The sequence below is a fragment of the Heterodontus francisci genome, chromosome 16 (assembly GCF_036365525.1).
Source record: "Heterodontus francisci isolate sHetFra1 chromosome 16, sHetFra1.hap1, whole genome shotgun sequence".
In the NCBI taxonomy this organism is placed as follows: Eukaryota; Metazoa; Chordata; class Chondrichthyes; order Heterodontiformes; family Heterodontidae; genus Heterodontus; species Heterodontus francisci.
In genome coordinates this window covers 43,694,118-43,709,178 of record NC_090386.1, presented here as the reverse complement: position 1 = coordinate 43,709,178, position 15,061 = coordinate 43,694,118, and the positions used below count along the sequence as shown (strand labels likewise).

Below are 15,061 nucleotides of genomic sequence, written 5' to 3'. Positions count from 1 at the left end.
TCATGTTTAATGAGGAATGCTTAGTAACATGAAAGGTATTTCATATGGCATCCTGGAAATGTTATTATTTCAGACCAGATTGAGGGATTCAAAAGCTAGAGGTGATAGACTGACTGTCAACCTGCCCTTCAGACTCATACAAACATACGAATTAGGAGCAGAAGTAGGTCATTCGGCCCCTCTAGCCTGCTCCACCATTCAATAAGATCATGGCTGATCTGGTGGGTCTCGAATTCCTCTACCCCTGATAACCTTTGATTGCCATACCAACATACGAATTAGGGAATCCCTGATAACAATGTAAGTTGATCTCAAACATCCACAAGGCTTTCCTTTAGTTTGGTCAGGATTTATGTGCAATGGGAAACAAACAGCTTTCAGGATGTATAAATCTGTTCACAGGCCTGGAATTGCCTCTGAGTTGCAATGTTTTTTCTGGCATAATTCGCCCAAAATTGCCGAAATCAGAGCAAAAGATCGTATAATTTCAAATGACATTCAGGCAAATGGAGGTTCTGCGATCATTTGCGCTAGATTTTTAAACATCGCTCCGAAGCCAGCCCCACTTACGAAACTGGCCATGCCCCAGGGTGAATTAATCACCTTTGGGAGTTTCTGCTAATTGCACTTATTTTCAGGCCTTGGAGAAGACTCCAAACATTATGCTGCATCGTTCATAAAATTTAAAACAATCATGTTCTAAAAGGCTACTCGATTGCATTGTTTCATGCAGATTTTGTGCTCAGCAATATACAAAATGAGTGGAACTTTGCGTCCGGGCAATTTGCACCCGAATCACCGACTATGCTCAAAGCAGAAACTATGGTCTGCATTTTAGTTCAGAGGAGCTTTCCCTTAGGATGGGGGACTGTTTTAAGGTTGGGAAACCAGTCTGGGTTTCCCAAATCTCCTGCAGTTTTAACTAAAGGTCTCCTTTACAATTTTTCTGCAGTTTCCTGCCCACAGGCATCACGATTGATGGACTGGAAGCCTGTCGGGCAGGGAAGCCTGCAACACAAGACCATAGTCAATGAGAGCAGGTAGGTCTAATTGTGGGGTGTTACACATTGAAAAGAGCTCCCAATCACGATGGGTGGAGAAGGAAGCAGATGGACGTCAGGGAAGGCAGACAGTGGTGGGTAGGGGTGGAGCAGATTGAGATCAGGGGTGGGGAACTGATTAAGATCAGGGGTGGGGAGCAGATGGAGATCAGGGGTGGGGAGCAGATTGAGATCAGGGGTGGGGAGCAGATGGAGATCAGGGGTGGGGAGCAGATTGAGATCAGGGGTGGGGAGCAGATGGAGATCAGGGGTGGGGAGCAGATCTCAACCCTGATCTCTGCAAGACTGACAATCCACAACCCCTTCAATCCCTGATCTCTCCTTCCCTTCTCTCCACTCCTTGGCTGTGGCCTGGTACCTGGCCGACTTGTCCAACAGCTGGCCAGCCTCTCAATCTGGCTGGCTACGACCAGCAAATGGCTCTTAAAAAATGCAATCAAGTTCTGCCGAGTTTAACAAGGGCAGCAGGTTGAATTCGGCAGGAACTGAAGGAAACCTGTTATTCTGAGTTTCCCGACAGAAAGACTACGCTTCCCACATGCCGCAAATATTGAGGCCATTGTACATTAGCATAAATCACAAGTGTAGGGTCAGCACGAAGACCCTGCTGGAGGTTTTCCTGAGCCAAGTGACACCAAGTGGTGTTGAAATCTCCTCAGTGCAAATGAGCGATCAGTGGAATAGACTTTTCGTGTCCACCGTGAAATTATTTGATACTGACTCACTGCCAGGGGCCAGTGAGATACTTGCAGTGCTTGTTGGCAATGAAGCCTCAGGCCCCAATCTTAACAGGAGTGGGATGCTTAGGTGGGGTGAGGGGAATGGGGGAAACTGAAGTTTCAGTCAGGAAACCCGAAGTTCAAATTTCCCCCCATTAGCAAAGTTTTGATTCCACACCTAAGTATAATTTTGTCAGGATCCCTGCCTGGAAGTTAGCCTAATTGATAGGCTGATCCACAACTTGGGGTTGGGGGAGGGGGGGGAGGGAGTGGTCTGTGTATTGGGGGATCCAATCCAAGGCAAGAGGGTAAGCTTATCCACCGTGTACCTCAGTTCTGATGAAAGGTCAAAGACCTGAAACATTAACTCTGCTTCTCTCTCTACAGATGCTGACTGAGCTGCTGAATATTTCTAGCATTTTCTGTTTTTATTTCAGATTTCCAGCATCTGAAGTATTTTGCTTTTGTAAGAAGGTAAGCTTGGTGGGCCGGGGGAAGCACTGCTACTCCTCTTGGCCCAGAAGCAGTTCTGTAAAGGCATGCACTTTCTCCCCAATCCTGTTTGTGCCTCTCTTCAGCTGTCGGCTTTCCAACGCAGATTAAATCTGAGGCTGCTACCCTCATGAAAACATCTAAATGGCCAACCTTCATCCAGGGAGCAGTTGGCTCCCTGCCCCCTTGTCCCACCTTCTTTAAACCTGGAAGTGATTGTGTTGAAATTTTAACATCTCACCCCACTCCAACCCATCCATTTGTGGAGGCGGGGTTGGGGGGCCGTGGGGGCTTAAAATCCCCCCCTCAGTGTCAGAAAACTCCAGCTTGGAGTTTTCACTCCTTTCTTTGAAATGCTCATTGCTTTTGTAGCTTTATTGTTTTCCTGTCTTTTTGCCCACATTATGCCAGTTAAGCAATGTACTGTGGCTGTATTTTGCCTGTTTGTTTTCCCTTATAATTTCCTTTTACTTCTTTGAAAAGAGCAAGCGAAGTAGAATTTGATCAGGAAATCAGTGCTCCACGCAAGGGAGAAAGCTGTGTAACCCATCTATGGTAGACAGATCCAAGAGTTTAAGCAGTGAGTGGCATTAGGACCAAAAAAACTCAATGTTGGATAAAAATTAACTCATATATAGGTGCTTTCCATTACTTCATATGGAATGGGAACAGGTCACATGTCAACACCAAAACAGATGATGTTGTGATTTATTTTAGGCCTTCTGACTCTTCAGAATAACAAACACTCTTTTGCCAAATAAAGCTCATATACATGTGTTCATAGCTGTCCTGCTGTATCTCATCAGCTGCTTAAAGCATCAAACTACTGATGCAGAATGTGTTCAGGAACTTCAGTTACCTTTCGCCATAGCAACCATAGTGACAGTACCTGGAGTCAACTTGCATGAATTGAATACTCCAGCCACCAGTACAGCACACTGGGGAGAAGCTAAATATGAAATTCATAAATTAAACAACCTTTTTAATCTTCTCTTCATAGTTGTAATTCCCAGATAACCTGTAGAAATCATATCAAATTCTGCTTACTGATGTTCATTAAAAATAAATACATCAGCAAGCTACGATTAGTATCTCACTCACGAGTCATTCAGCTCTAAGGAATGCATTAATATGGAGGGGGGTGGGGGGGGGCGTTGAAGAAGGTATCGGACTGGTTTAGCAGCGGATCCATCGAGGCCTCACAAATAAAGAAAGAGAATAAATGGTTTTTCTACAGCCCAAGCACTGAACTCTTCTACCGGCTGATTAAACAGGATTGCAATGGAAGAGAATAACATTTAAAGCACACAGACAATTCACTGCTCATATAACTGCCACAGATTGTTATTTAATGTTATCAGTATGAAAGATGTCAAATAACTCTGTCACCATACATCTCTCAGTATTGAGTATTCTTGTAAAAATATATGGGTGGTATATTGAATTTTGATTGTAAATGTGGCCCATAATCTAGCCAACTTACTTATTCATCGCTTGACTACTGTGGTCAAATTTTAAATAATACAATTGCACAATTGGTGAGTACAGAGCTCATACATAAATTATTGCTGGGAGATGAGAGGCTGGGTGTAAAGAAAATTCCCAGACTGAGAAACCTGGAAAAACTCTTTGCAATTACAGGCTACTTCAGTTAAATGTAAGAAAATATTCCCTCCTAATTTCAGCAGGAGAATTCTCCTGGTAAGAGCACACTGTGTTTTTCTTACAGATGAGTGTTCTTGAAATCAATTCACAATTTTTGACAGAATGGAAACTGGGAACAGATTTCAGAAAGTTCCTGGGCTGAACAGAGCTTCATAAATTTTCCCAGAAGGCAGAATATTCCGGCCCACTTACATTTTCCGACATTGCTCAGATGGGCAAAGAATTGGGCGGGGAGATAAATTAACAGGTGTCCATTCAAATTTATTCTTGGGATGTGGGTGTCACTGGCAAGGTTGGCATTTATTACCCATCCCTAGTTGCCCGTGAGCAGATGGCGATGGGACTATTTCTTGAACAACAACAACTTGCATTCATATAGAACCTTTAATGTGGTTGTCATGCAGACTCCCACTGCCAAGAATGAGGCACATTAATTTTGCCACATGGCCATTAAACTTCAAATTGTTGCTGGGAATAAGAGAAGGCCTGTTACAAGGAATTGCCAGGCATCCCCCCACAACCCCCGCCCCCAGCCAGAAAGACATTTTTGCACATTAGCAGACGGTGTTGGAACAAAGGAGCTATCCCCTGCTCCCATACAATACACAGAAGAGACTTGATCAAACCAGTTGGTCACGTGACCACCTGCTGGCCAACTTGGGGAGTTTGAAATTGTAGAAACAGTGTCTGAACTGACAAAGCTGTTTGCTCCTGGATTGAAAAGACCCTCTCCTCTCCTGTCTGCTCCCATCACTTTCTCATGGAACTGAAACCCACTGGAGACACATGAACCCCAAGAGAGAAAGGTCTCTTACACTGAACAAGGTTTAAGAAGAATACTGGGCCCCAACAAAAAGCAAGATCAACCTACAAAAGGACTCTACAGTGATCTCGAAGAACCGTTAGAAACTCTTCAGATATTGCCTCAAACTTTTCCACTTTTTCTTTCTTCTGTTCTTTTCTGTCCCTATCTGCATGTGTGTATCGTGTATGCATGCTAGCATGGGTGCGTCGCGTATCCGGAGGTGTTAACCGAATTAGAGTTTAAGTTTAATAAAGTTCACTTTTCTTCTTTAAACCTAAGAAAGCCCTTTACCTTATAATTGGAAAGCAGTGAACAAGGATTCACCAAGAGGGAGTGAAAAACACGGTATGTTTAAAAATTAAACCCTGTTACAGTAAGGCCAGGTGAAAGCTGAAACGGAATCCTAGACACCTTTCTGACCTGGTTGTAACAGTGGTATTGCAAGGCACTTCGCAAGAATGTAGTCTGGCAGAAATGCCAGACTAGGGCGGCACAGTGGCGCAGTGGTTAGCACCGCAGCCTCACAGCTCCAGGGACCCGGGTTCGATTCTAGGTACTGCCTGTGCGGAGTTTGCAAGTTCTCCCTGTGTCTGCGTGGGTTTCCTCCGGGTGCTCCGGTTTCCTCCCACATGCCAAAGACTTGCAGGTTGATAGGTAAATTGGCCATTATAAATTGCCCCTAGTATAGGTAGGTGGTAGGGAAATATAGGGACAGGTGGGGATGTGGTAGGAATATGGGATTAGTGTAGGATTAGTATAAATGGGTGGTTGATGGTCGGCACAGACTCGGTGGGCCGAAGGGCCTGTTTCAGTGGTGTATCTCTAAACTAGAAGTGTAGTCACTGTAGTCCATGTGGTGAAGGTGTTTCCACAGCTGTTAGGTAGGGAGTGCCAGGATTTTGACCCAGCGATGATGAAGGAATGGTGATATATGTCTCAGTCAGGATGGTGTGTGAGTGATGGAGGGGAACTTAGAAGTGATGGTGTTCCCATGCATCTGTTGTCCTTGTCCTTCCAGGTGGTGGAGGGTCATGAGTTTGGGAGATGCTGCCGAAGAAGTCTTGGCGAATTGCTGCAGTACATCCTGTAGACATACTGCTGCCATGGTACGCTGATGGTGGAGGGTGTTTAAGCTGGCAGATGACCTACCCAGCAGTGCCTACGGTGATCTTCTAGCATCACTTCTGCCAGATGCCTGCCTAAATATGAGCTAGGCTGACAGAGGAATCCAATAATGGCATCCAGTGGCTGGAATACTGGCAATTTCTTGGAGCCTGCAAAGTTTTCGTATTAGTCGTAGTTCCCTCCCTGCCCTTTTAAACTACTGCACAAAACATCTCCTCTCATCTTACCCTGAGGCCAAGTGAAAAACAATGGGAACCTTCCAAAAACTCAAGCAGATGGGAGAAAGCCAATCCTAGCACACGGCAATAAAAACAGTGAAAAATCTAGGTCATGTTGGTGACCAGAACATTATCCCAATATATCATTTCTGGCAATGAGATCAGTCAGCTGTGATGGAAATGGTGACCTGATTTTAAAAGTTTATGTTTTTTTTCTCCTTGGCAAACTGAACATGCTTTTAACAGAGTGGTCTATATTTGCTTTACTTGATACATCAGAAATTTCATGCAGTTCTGCATAGTTTCTTTTAAAATTCAGTCCAAACTCTACAAAGTAACTTGTGCAGTCTCATAGTTAAATAATGATTTACTTTGGCCCAGATCTTGCACTAAGAATAACAGTGAGGCTATCAGCGCTTACTGTTATTAAGAAGCAAATCAGACAGCAACCACAGTAATAGATAAACTCAGAAATCAGGAAGTTACATCCAATTTGCCCTGCACCTCCATCAGCTTCCCTTCACCGGTATCTTGCCGAGAGATTTGGCATTTGAGCACATCAACTGTGTGATGCTGTGGTACTTACCACTAAATATGCCAGAAAAGTTAGGCCTAGTCCATTCAATTGTATGTGAATGGTATGTGGAAGGTTTTATTACTGCCAAACGACCTCACTGGCACTTCAAATATGCTTTTACAAATGTGGAGTCTCATTCCTTCAATTTTAATTATTGTTGAAGATTTAAAAAAAATTAAACATTAAAATAAAAAATGTTTTTACTTTTTTTCTATTACCTCTTTCTTAATCCCATCTTTCTTAGCTCTCTCTTTATTGTGCATTCTGTACATTACTTAACATTGAATTAACTATTCTAAATTGAACTTTCTGGTTTCAATTCTGTATATCTGTGTAAGGATTCCTCAATCTGATTAGTTGAGTAGACAGAATGTTCTTGCCTTGCCCTGTTCACACAGGTACCAAATCCCTTGTAGAAGCTTCTGCGCTGTCTTATCTCTCTAAGTACTGCAAAAAGTAGTAAAATCCCACAGAAAGTCTGTGGGCAAATGTAAGCACAATAATGTTTGCTTGCTGCTGACAGCAAAATCCAGGCCCTTCTGTTTGCAATCATTGTCTGGATCTCAAGATGAAAAGAAATTCTGAAGGTGCTGTTGTACCACTGGAAGTCCAACGACTTCTGCCTGTAACATAGCTATGTGGCATACCATCCTACACTGCCCTACCTGGTCAGTCCCTACTGTGACCTCACCGTAATCCTTTTACGTATCAAGGGTAGATGCACATGCTAATAGTTGCACCAAAAGGAATGCCTACCCCGAAGACCTTGTCAGATTTCAATACAACTCATTGCTGCACTGTGGAAGGGGGCTGCAGGCTGGGCTGAACAAAGATTACTGGCCTCAAAAGGCTGTCATTTGCTGCACTGTCACTGGTGGACTACCAATTCATATGGCAATTGATCTCTCTGGAATTAATTGCAATTGGATTGCAGCATTCTGGGGCCCACCCATGTGAAGCCCTGTATGGCAAGTACACCTGCTACCTGTGAGCATACTTCCTGCTGATCATAACAGTGGTGGAATTTTCAGGGCACCCCACAAAAAATGGTATTGACAGCAAAAGGAAAGGATAGGCATCCAGTGGAAATGATTCCAACTTCCAGCCCTCTGCTCGTGGAAGACTTGAGTTTTGATCCATAAAAGAACAGAACTTCTCAACTCCTGTCTTCAACTTAGTTGCATGTATAAGTCCCTTTCAGTAGTACCAATTAAGGGGCAATCTCCTCTCTGCTACATGCATATTTTCTGTTATTATCAATGTACAGCAGTGCTTACCGGCTGAAGGTCATCAACAGTTTCTGGAAGTTCTCTTACGCTAAGGATGAGATCCAGTCTGTGACTCAGATAGGGGATGTTGCACATCTTTAGAGAAAATATAGTAAGCATAATATCATTAATGATGCACTTAATCTAACATATTATAATTTAATTCTGTTAGTTAAACACCATTAAAAATTCAACTTCACTATTCCTATTATTGTTAAACCCAATCTCACATTACAATGCATAGAGTATAATTTAGTCATGTCACAAAAAATTAGTATTGAGATATCGAGCCAGCAGCACATTCATTTAGCAGTTTGACTCTGGTCTGTGGTGAGTCAGCCGATCTCAACTGGGCCACTACAGTTGGTGTTCCTGTCACAAGTGATAGTGGATATCTGCCAATGCCTCCACTTCAGATTCCAACCCAGTGACCTTTGTACGAAAGTGCATGTGTGTGAACACAGGATGAGAGTAAGATTAGGCTTGTTGTGCACTCTCAAAAATCTTGTTGGCTCGGCTTATACATGAAGAACGGCCACTTGGGTTAGGAATCAGTACTGTACTCCAGCATGGGTTTGTGACTTCAGAGATAGACCTAAGAAAATTGAAGAAAATAAATCTGTGCAATAGTGCCATTATGCACCATTTTGAAAAAGATATATACAGTGAGGCTAGCAGTGGCTGGGAACTGACAAACTCAGTAAATCACACTCATTTCGAGTGATGTTCTCTCACTTGGCTTAAAGGCAAAACCTATGGTGATATATCTCATTCTAATATAAAACAGCCTAATTTCTTCAAATGCATTTGCAATTAGTCTTATTCATGTTGATCAAATATGTTACTGCTACTCTTTCCCTAATGTTGATACCTCTGGCAATAGGGTGGCTGCTTGGCAGGGAAATCATAGAATTACATAGAATTTACAGCACAGAAACAGTCTTTCGACCCAACTGATCCATGCGAGTGTTTATGTTCCAAATGTGCTTCCTCCCACTGTACATAGCATTACATAGGATATACAGCACAGAAACAGGCATGCCGATGTTTATGCCTCACACGAACCTCCTCCCCGTCTTTCCTCATTTAAACCAATCAGCTTAACCCTCTGTTCCCTTCTCCCTCATATGCTTGTCAAGCCTCCCCTTAAACACATCTATACTATTAGCTTCAAGCACTCCCTGTGGTAGCGAATTCCACATTCTCACCACTCTTTGGGTAAAGATGTTTCTTCTGAATTCCCTACTGGATTTCTTGGTGACTATCTTAAATTGATGGCCTCTAGTTGTTCCCTTCCCCAAAAGTGGAAACATTCTCTCTGTATCCACTCTATCAAAACCTTGCATAATTTTAAAGACCTCTATTAGGTCACCCGTCAACCCTCTTTTTTCAAGCCTGTTTATCCTTTCCTGTTATGTATACCCTTGCATTTCTGGTATCATCCATGTAAATATTCTCTGCACCCTCTCCAGTACCTTTTCATAATATGGTGATCAGAACAGCACTTAGTACTCTAAGTGTGATTGAACCAAGGTGCGATACAGGTTTAGCATAACTCCCTACTTTTCAATTCTATCCCTCTAGAAATAAAGCCTAGTGCTTGGTTGCTTTTTTATGGCCTTGATAACTTGGCGTAATTTTTAGTGATTGATGTATTTGTACTCCAAGATCCCTTTGTTCTTCTACTCCACGTAGACTCACATCTTCCAAGTAATAAGTGACCTCCTTATTCTTCCTACCAAAATGTACTATCTCATATTTATCCATGTTAAACTTAATTTGCCAATTATTTGCCCATTCTGCAAGTTTTGTTGATGCCCTCCTGTAATTTGTGCGGTCCTCCTCATGTCATGGAACTGTTGCATTTTTTTTCTCCTCAGATTAAAAACAGTGTGTGCCTTTAAAAATCTGTCTGGAAACAGTGTGCCTTTAAGACTGAGCACAGAGTGCCAGCTGCACCTGTCCCTAGGCCACAGCAGAAGAGAGAGGTCACATGGTATAATGTTTCGATTTGACTGTGTGTAAAACTGGCAAAAAATGGTCTGAGCCAGGCATCAGCGAAGCATGCTTACTGAAAGGAAAGAGCTATGTATCTCTCAGCAAAAACTCTACAAGGAGCTACCGGCCAAGTTAATTGCCTGAGGTGGAAATAACCCTTTGAAGAGACCATTTGTATTGTGGAAGTAAAGTTTCGACTGCAAGACTGTCAGTTTTCAAATTCAAGTTGACCTATTGCTGTGCTCATTGTTGAAAGAACTGTTTGATGCCTGCTGCAGCTGAAGTGTTGTGAATGCCTATCAAGAACAGACTGTTTCATCAAATCCGTGTGAAGACTTCGAGAGGCATTTGATTATTTTCACACTAGGATACCTCACCTATCATGAATGTAACCCACAAAGAATTACTTATTTATTTATTCTTAAGAAACAGCTAATTTTTTAAAACACCACTTTTTGGGCGGCACAGTGGCGCAGTGGTTAGCACTGCAGCCTCACAGTTCCAGCGACCCAGGTTCGATTCTGGGTACTGCCTGTGCGGAGTTTGCAAGTTCTCCCTGTGACCGCATGGGTTTTCACCGGGTGCTCCGGTTTCCTCCCACAGCCAAAGACTTGCAGGTTGATAGGTAAATTGGCCATTATAAATTGCCCCTAGTATAAGTAGGTGGTAGGGGAATTGAGGGAAGGTGGGGATGTAAGAGGATAATGGGATTAATGTAGGTTTAGTATAAATAGATGGTTGGCACAGACTCGGTGGGCCAAAGGGCTTGTTTCAGTGCCGTATCTCTAAATAAATAAAGCTGGTTAATCATGATTTTGAGTGTATGTGTGTGAATGGGGTAAGTCAGGTTAGAATAAGAAGTTATAAGGTCTTTAGACATAGGTTTATCTTAATAGTGTTTAAGATTTCATTTTAATAAATAATTAATTTGTTGTTGTCTAAAGATACCTGGTTTGGTCTGTTTTATTCTGAGGGTTACTAGCGTGTTTAATTTGTCTGTTTTCTCGTTGGGTGGGAAAATTTGAATTATATGCTATGACCTGTGGAGTGATGGGATTGAATTGACAGTGCGTTGCTCCCGCCTCAGTCATAACACTCAGTATTGACTATTCCCACCACCACCCCCACCCCCCACTCCCCTCAATTTGGTGTCATCCACAAATTTGGAAATTGTGCTTTTGACTCCAAAGTCCAAATTGTTAATGTAAATTGAGAACAGCAGTGATCCCAGCACTGATCCTTGTGGAACACCACTTCCCACCTTCTGCCACTCTGAATAACTACCCTCTACTCCCACTCTCTACTTTCTGTCTTGAAGCCAGCTAGCAATTCATTTTGTCACTTGTTCCCTGACTCCACATTCTCTGACCTTATTCATTAGTCTATTACGGGGCACCTTATTGAAGGCCTTTTGAAAATAAATTACATCTGCTGCATTACCACTGTCTACACTCTTTGTTACCCCCTCAAAAAATTCAATCAGGTTGATCAAGCAAGATTTTTTCTTTTGAAATACATGCTGATGATTCATTTAAATATTTTTTGTTACGAGATGTTCTTCTATTCTCTCCTTTATTAGGGATTCCATTATTTTTCCTACCACTGATGTTAAGCTGACTGGTTTATAATTTCCTGGGACATGTTCTATCCCCCTTCTTAAATATTATGTCAGCTATCAACCATCACACCTTTTTCTAATAAATTATTAAATATGCTTCATCTAACCCTTTCAGCATATCCTATATGTGTGCAATGTGAAAGGGAGAGGCATGTGGAAGAAACTTGAAATACAGGAAGGAAATAATTCTTAAAAAGGAAGATCTGAAAATCAGTATTGTACTGAAGCTAAAAATTTTGATTGCTGCAGGTGGATCTGCTGTTGATTTGAACTTTCTTGGGGTATAAACAACATGAATCTTCTGTGAAGCACAGATTTTACTAGAAGCGGACACTGTTTTAAATACATAATATAAGAAATAGGAGCAGCAGTAGGTCATATGGCCCATAGAGCCTGCTCTTTTATTTCACTAGATCATGGCTAGTCTTCTTTTTCAACAACACTTTTCCACCCGATCCCCATATCCCTTGATTTTCTTAGTGTCCAAAAATCTACCAATCTCAGACTTCAATTTACTCAACAACTGAGCATCCATAGCTTTTTGGGATACAGAATTCCAAAGATTCAAACCCTCTGAGTGAAGAAATCTCTCCTCATCTCAGCCCTAAATGGCTGACCCGTTATCCTGAGACTATGACCCCTCGTTATAGACTCTCCAGACAGGGGAAATTGCCTCTCAATATCTACCCTGTCAAGTCTTATAGAATTTTATTTGTTTCAATGTGATCACCTCTCATTCTTCTAAACTCCAGAGAATATAGGTCCATTCTACTTAATCTCTCCTCATAAGACAACCCTTTCATCCCTGGACAGAAGTATTACTGCTGTACGTGACGTCAGGCACTTAAAAATGTCACAGAAAAAGAATCTAGTGACCTCCTAGCTACTTGAGAAAAGTATTCGTCCTGCGTGCGAAACTGATGCCTACTTTATAAAATGTGCCCCTTCTACCTCCAGCTTATACTGTAAGAAATCAAAGTATTACAGAATGAGGCAAAGGTAACACAGCCCATCCAGACTGTTCCTTGGAACAATCCAGGTACAGTTGTATAGTCACGGACTCCACACGACTTACTAAGGAAGGAGATTGATAGAAGTTAAACTTCCAAGAAAAGAAACCATTTGAAACTGCCTTCTTGCTCCTTGCAAATAGCAATGGAGCAAAAACTCTGGAAGCCCACGTATTGTTACGACTAGACACTGGCACAGGTGATACTCCCATTGTCCCCAACAATACTGGCACCACAGTGTTCCAAATAGCATTTCGATCTTTCTTATAATCTACAATCATTTTGTAATTAAATATTTGTTCAGAAATTTAGTCCAAATTGGGAAGCACAAGGTTAACTAAGAGTCCTTACCTCCATCATATATTGGTCCACAACATGGAGGTCAGCCAGAGAGCCTTTGTACATTTTGTATTTTTCAATATCGTCTGGTGTGGGAACATATCTGATAATTTATAAAACAAGTACCCAAGTTATATTTCTGAAAATGTAACTAATCAACTTGCACATAATAAACAAAATCAAGCTTACAGCAGATATAAAAGTGATTGCAAGTACGTTCTAGAAGACACTACAATACCTCAGTTAATTTCCATATGTTGCAGCCTCTTAAGTATACAGATGATACTCAGAGAATTAAAAGGCAATAATCCAATCATAGAGTAGGTCATAATGCTATTGACCACTTGATTTAGAGGTTGAAGGAATATCAGTTTTGTGCTGAAGAACCTACAATATTACCTTCTGATAAACTACCAAAACTTGACTATCATGTCTGTACTAGTTATGGCATTTGTTAATATCTTGAACAACACTGTTGACAGTTTAAGATGACAGTTTAATTGCTAGAAATGAAAAGAGGCCACTGTAAATCACTTAGTTTTCCTTCATTTCTGGTTTGGCTGGCTAGGACTAAATCATTGACAATCCAATTCCACACTGCATAATCAAATAATAGTCAAATAGTGTTCCGCTGTTGGGGGATACACTCTGATGCATTTATCCATTTCAGTCTGGGGAGTCTTCTTGGTATTCATCCATCTCTTGGCTATCTCGAGGACAGAGGGGATGCAAGTGTTTGTCTTGGTACAGGTAAGGACGGATAATACAACCACAATCATAGAGAATGTCAATATTGACTTTGGTTCGGGCTGTTTTGAGGCTTTGAGTAGTTGGAAAGGAAAATTGGATTGAGAGTAGATCTTCTGATGAGTGAGATACCAACAGCAAATTACATCATCCTGCATTGACTGTTTGTATCCCAAACGTTTAGTTTGCTTTTTATGTTGTTAAAGGCCTTGCATCTTCATTCCAATTTGGAGACAGTATGGAAAAGTTAAAGATGTACAACTTTTCTTCGACACTTGCCTCGGTCACAATCAGTTCCTTTGCCTGGAACTTATGGGCAGGATTTTATTCTGCCCTTGGAGACAGGCACGGAGGCAGGGAGAAAACAAAATGGCAGGAGGCATGCCCGAACACCCGGCAATTTTTTCCAGGCTGGATAATGGCCTTCCTGCCCCAGGCCAATTGAGGCTCTTAAGTGGCCCTTAATGGCCACTTAAGGGCCTCTTCCCACCTCCACTTCAATTTCATTAAAGACTGATGGGCCTGCCACTGCGTGGAGATGTTGCCAGGTATAGCCTGGCAGCCTCCTAGCGGGGCGGGTGGGAAGGTGGTCCTTCCCTTGGGGGCAATCCAGAGCTCCCAGAGGGTACACCCCAGCAGTGATGACCGCTCCCCTGTGAAGAACCCCCACCACCCTCCCAAAATACTACCCTGCCCCCCAACCCAGTCGCTGGGGCCTGCCTGAATGGCCCCAGATATCTCGACCCCACTGACCCACTCTCCCAAGGTCTCCTTCATTCCTTGGTACTACAGGGCCTCCTGCGGTACCGGCAGTAGCCACCGTCCCGCTTCTGATTGGCCAGCAGATCTGGAGGCGCGAGCTCATCCATGAAAGGGACAGTGTCCCCAATGACAGGCAGTTTATTAGCTGCCCACCAATAGTTTGCACTAGGAGTCTGACGAAGGGCCAAAGCATTTTTCCCCCCTTCCGGCCAACTGCTGGGACCCCAATTGCTGAAATATAATCTGGCCCTATGTTTTGGAAAATCCTGAGATTTGCTATCTTCATTGGCAATGCCACTTAAGTCATATATTTGAAAAGGCAATTTCCTGGAGGGTGAATGGTGCCAATTTCTGCATTCTTGTAAATGCGGGGAGAAGTATCTGTAGTTGTTCTCAAGTTTCTCTAATCAGCTGTAGTACTCAGGACTGATGCTGATTGCCAAATGGTTCCAATTTGAATTTCTGACTTGAAGGCACTTGGCCAGAAGTCAGACTGGGGATTTCTTGGTCTGGGCCAGGCTACAGCTTTGCATTCTGGAGATGGAAATGTGGGCCAGGATTCAGGGATGGGTGGGGGGTGGTCAATGATTTTTAGGTCCTGATTTTCAGTGGGATCCCTGCAGCTTTTCCGAGACCCATGACTGCACATAACTGCCT

General features: G+C 42.6%; 1 protein-coding gene across 1 annotated transcript in view; it reads right to left on the bottom strand.

The window, feature by feature from the left end:
- Window positions 1–15,061, bottom strand: part of LOC137378075 (formin-F) — a 170,453-nt gene that overhangs the window by 50,444 nt on the left and 104,948 nt on the right. Inside the window, exons 10-11 of the mRNA XM_068048141.1 lie at window positions 12,908–12,998; window positions 7,940–8,026 (exon numbers count right to left, since the gene is read on the bottom strand). Coding sequence (XP_067904242.1) covers window positions 7,940–8,026; window positions 12,908–12,998 — 178 coding nt within the window. The remainder of the gene's footprint in view (window positions 1–7,939; window positions 8,027–12,907; window positions 12,999–15,061) is intronic.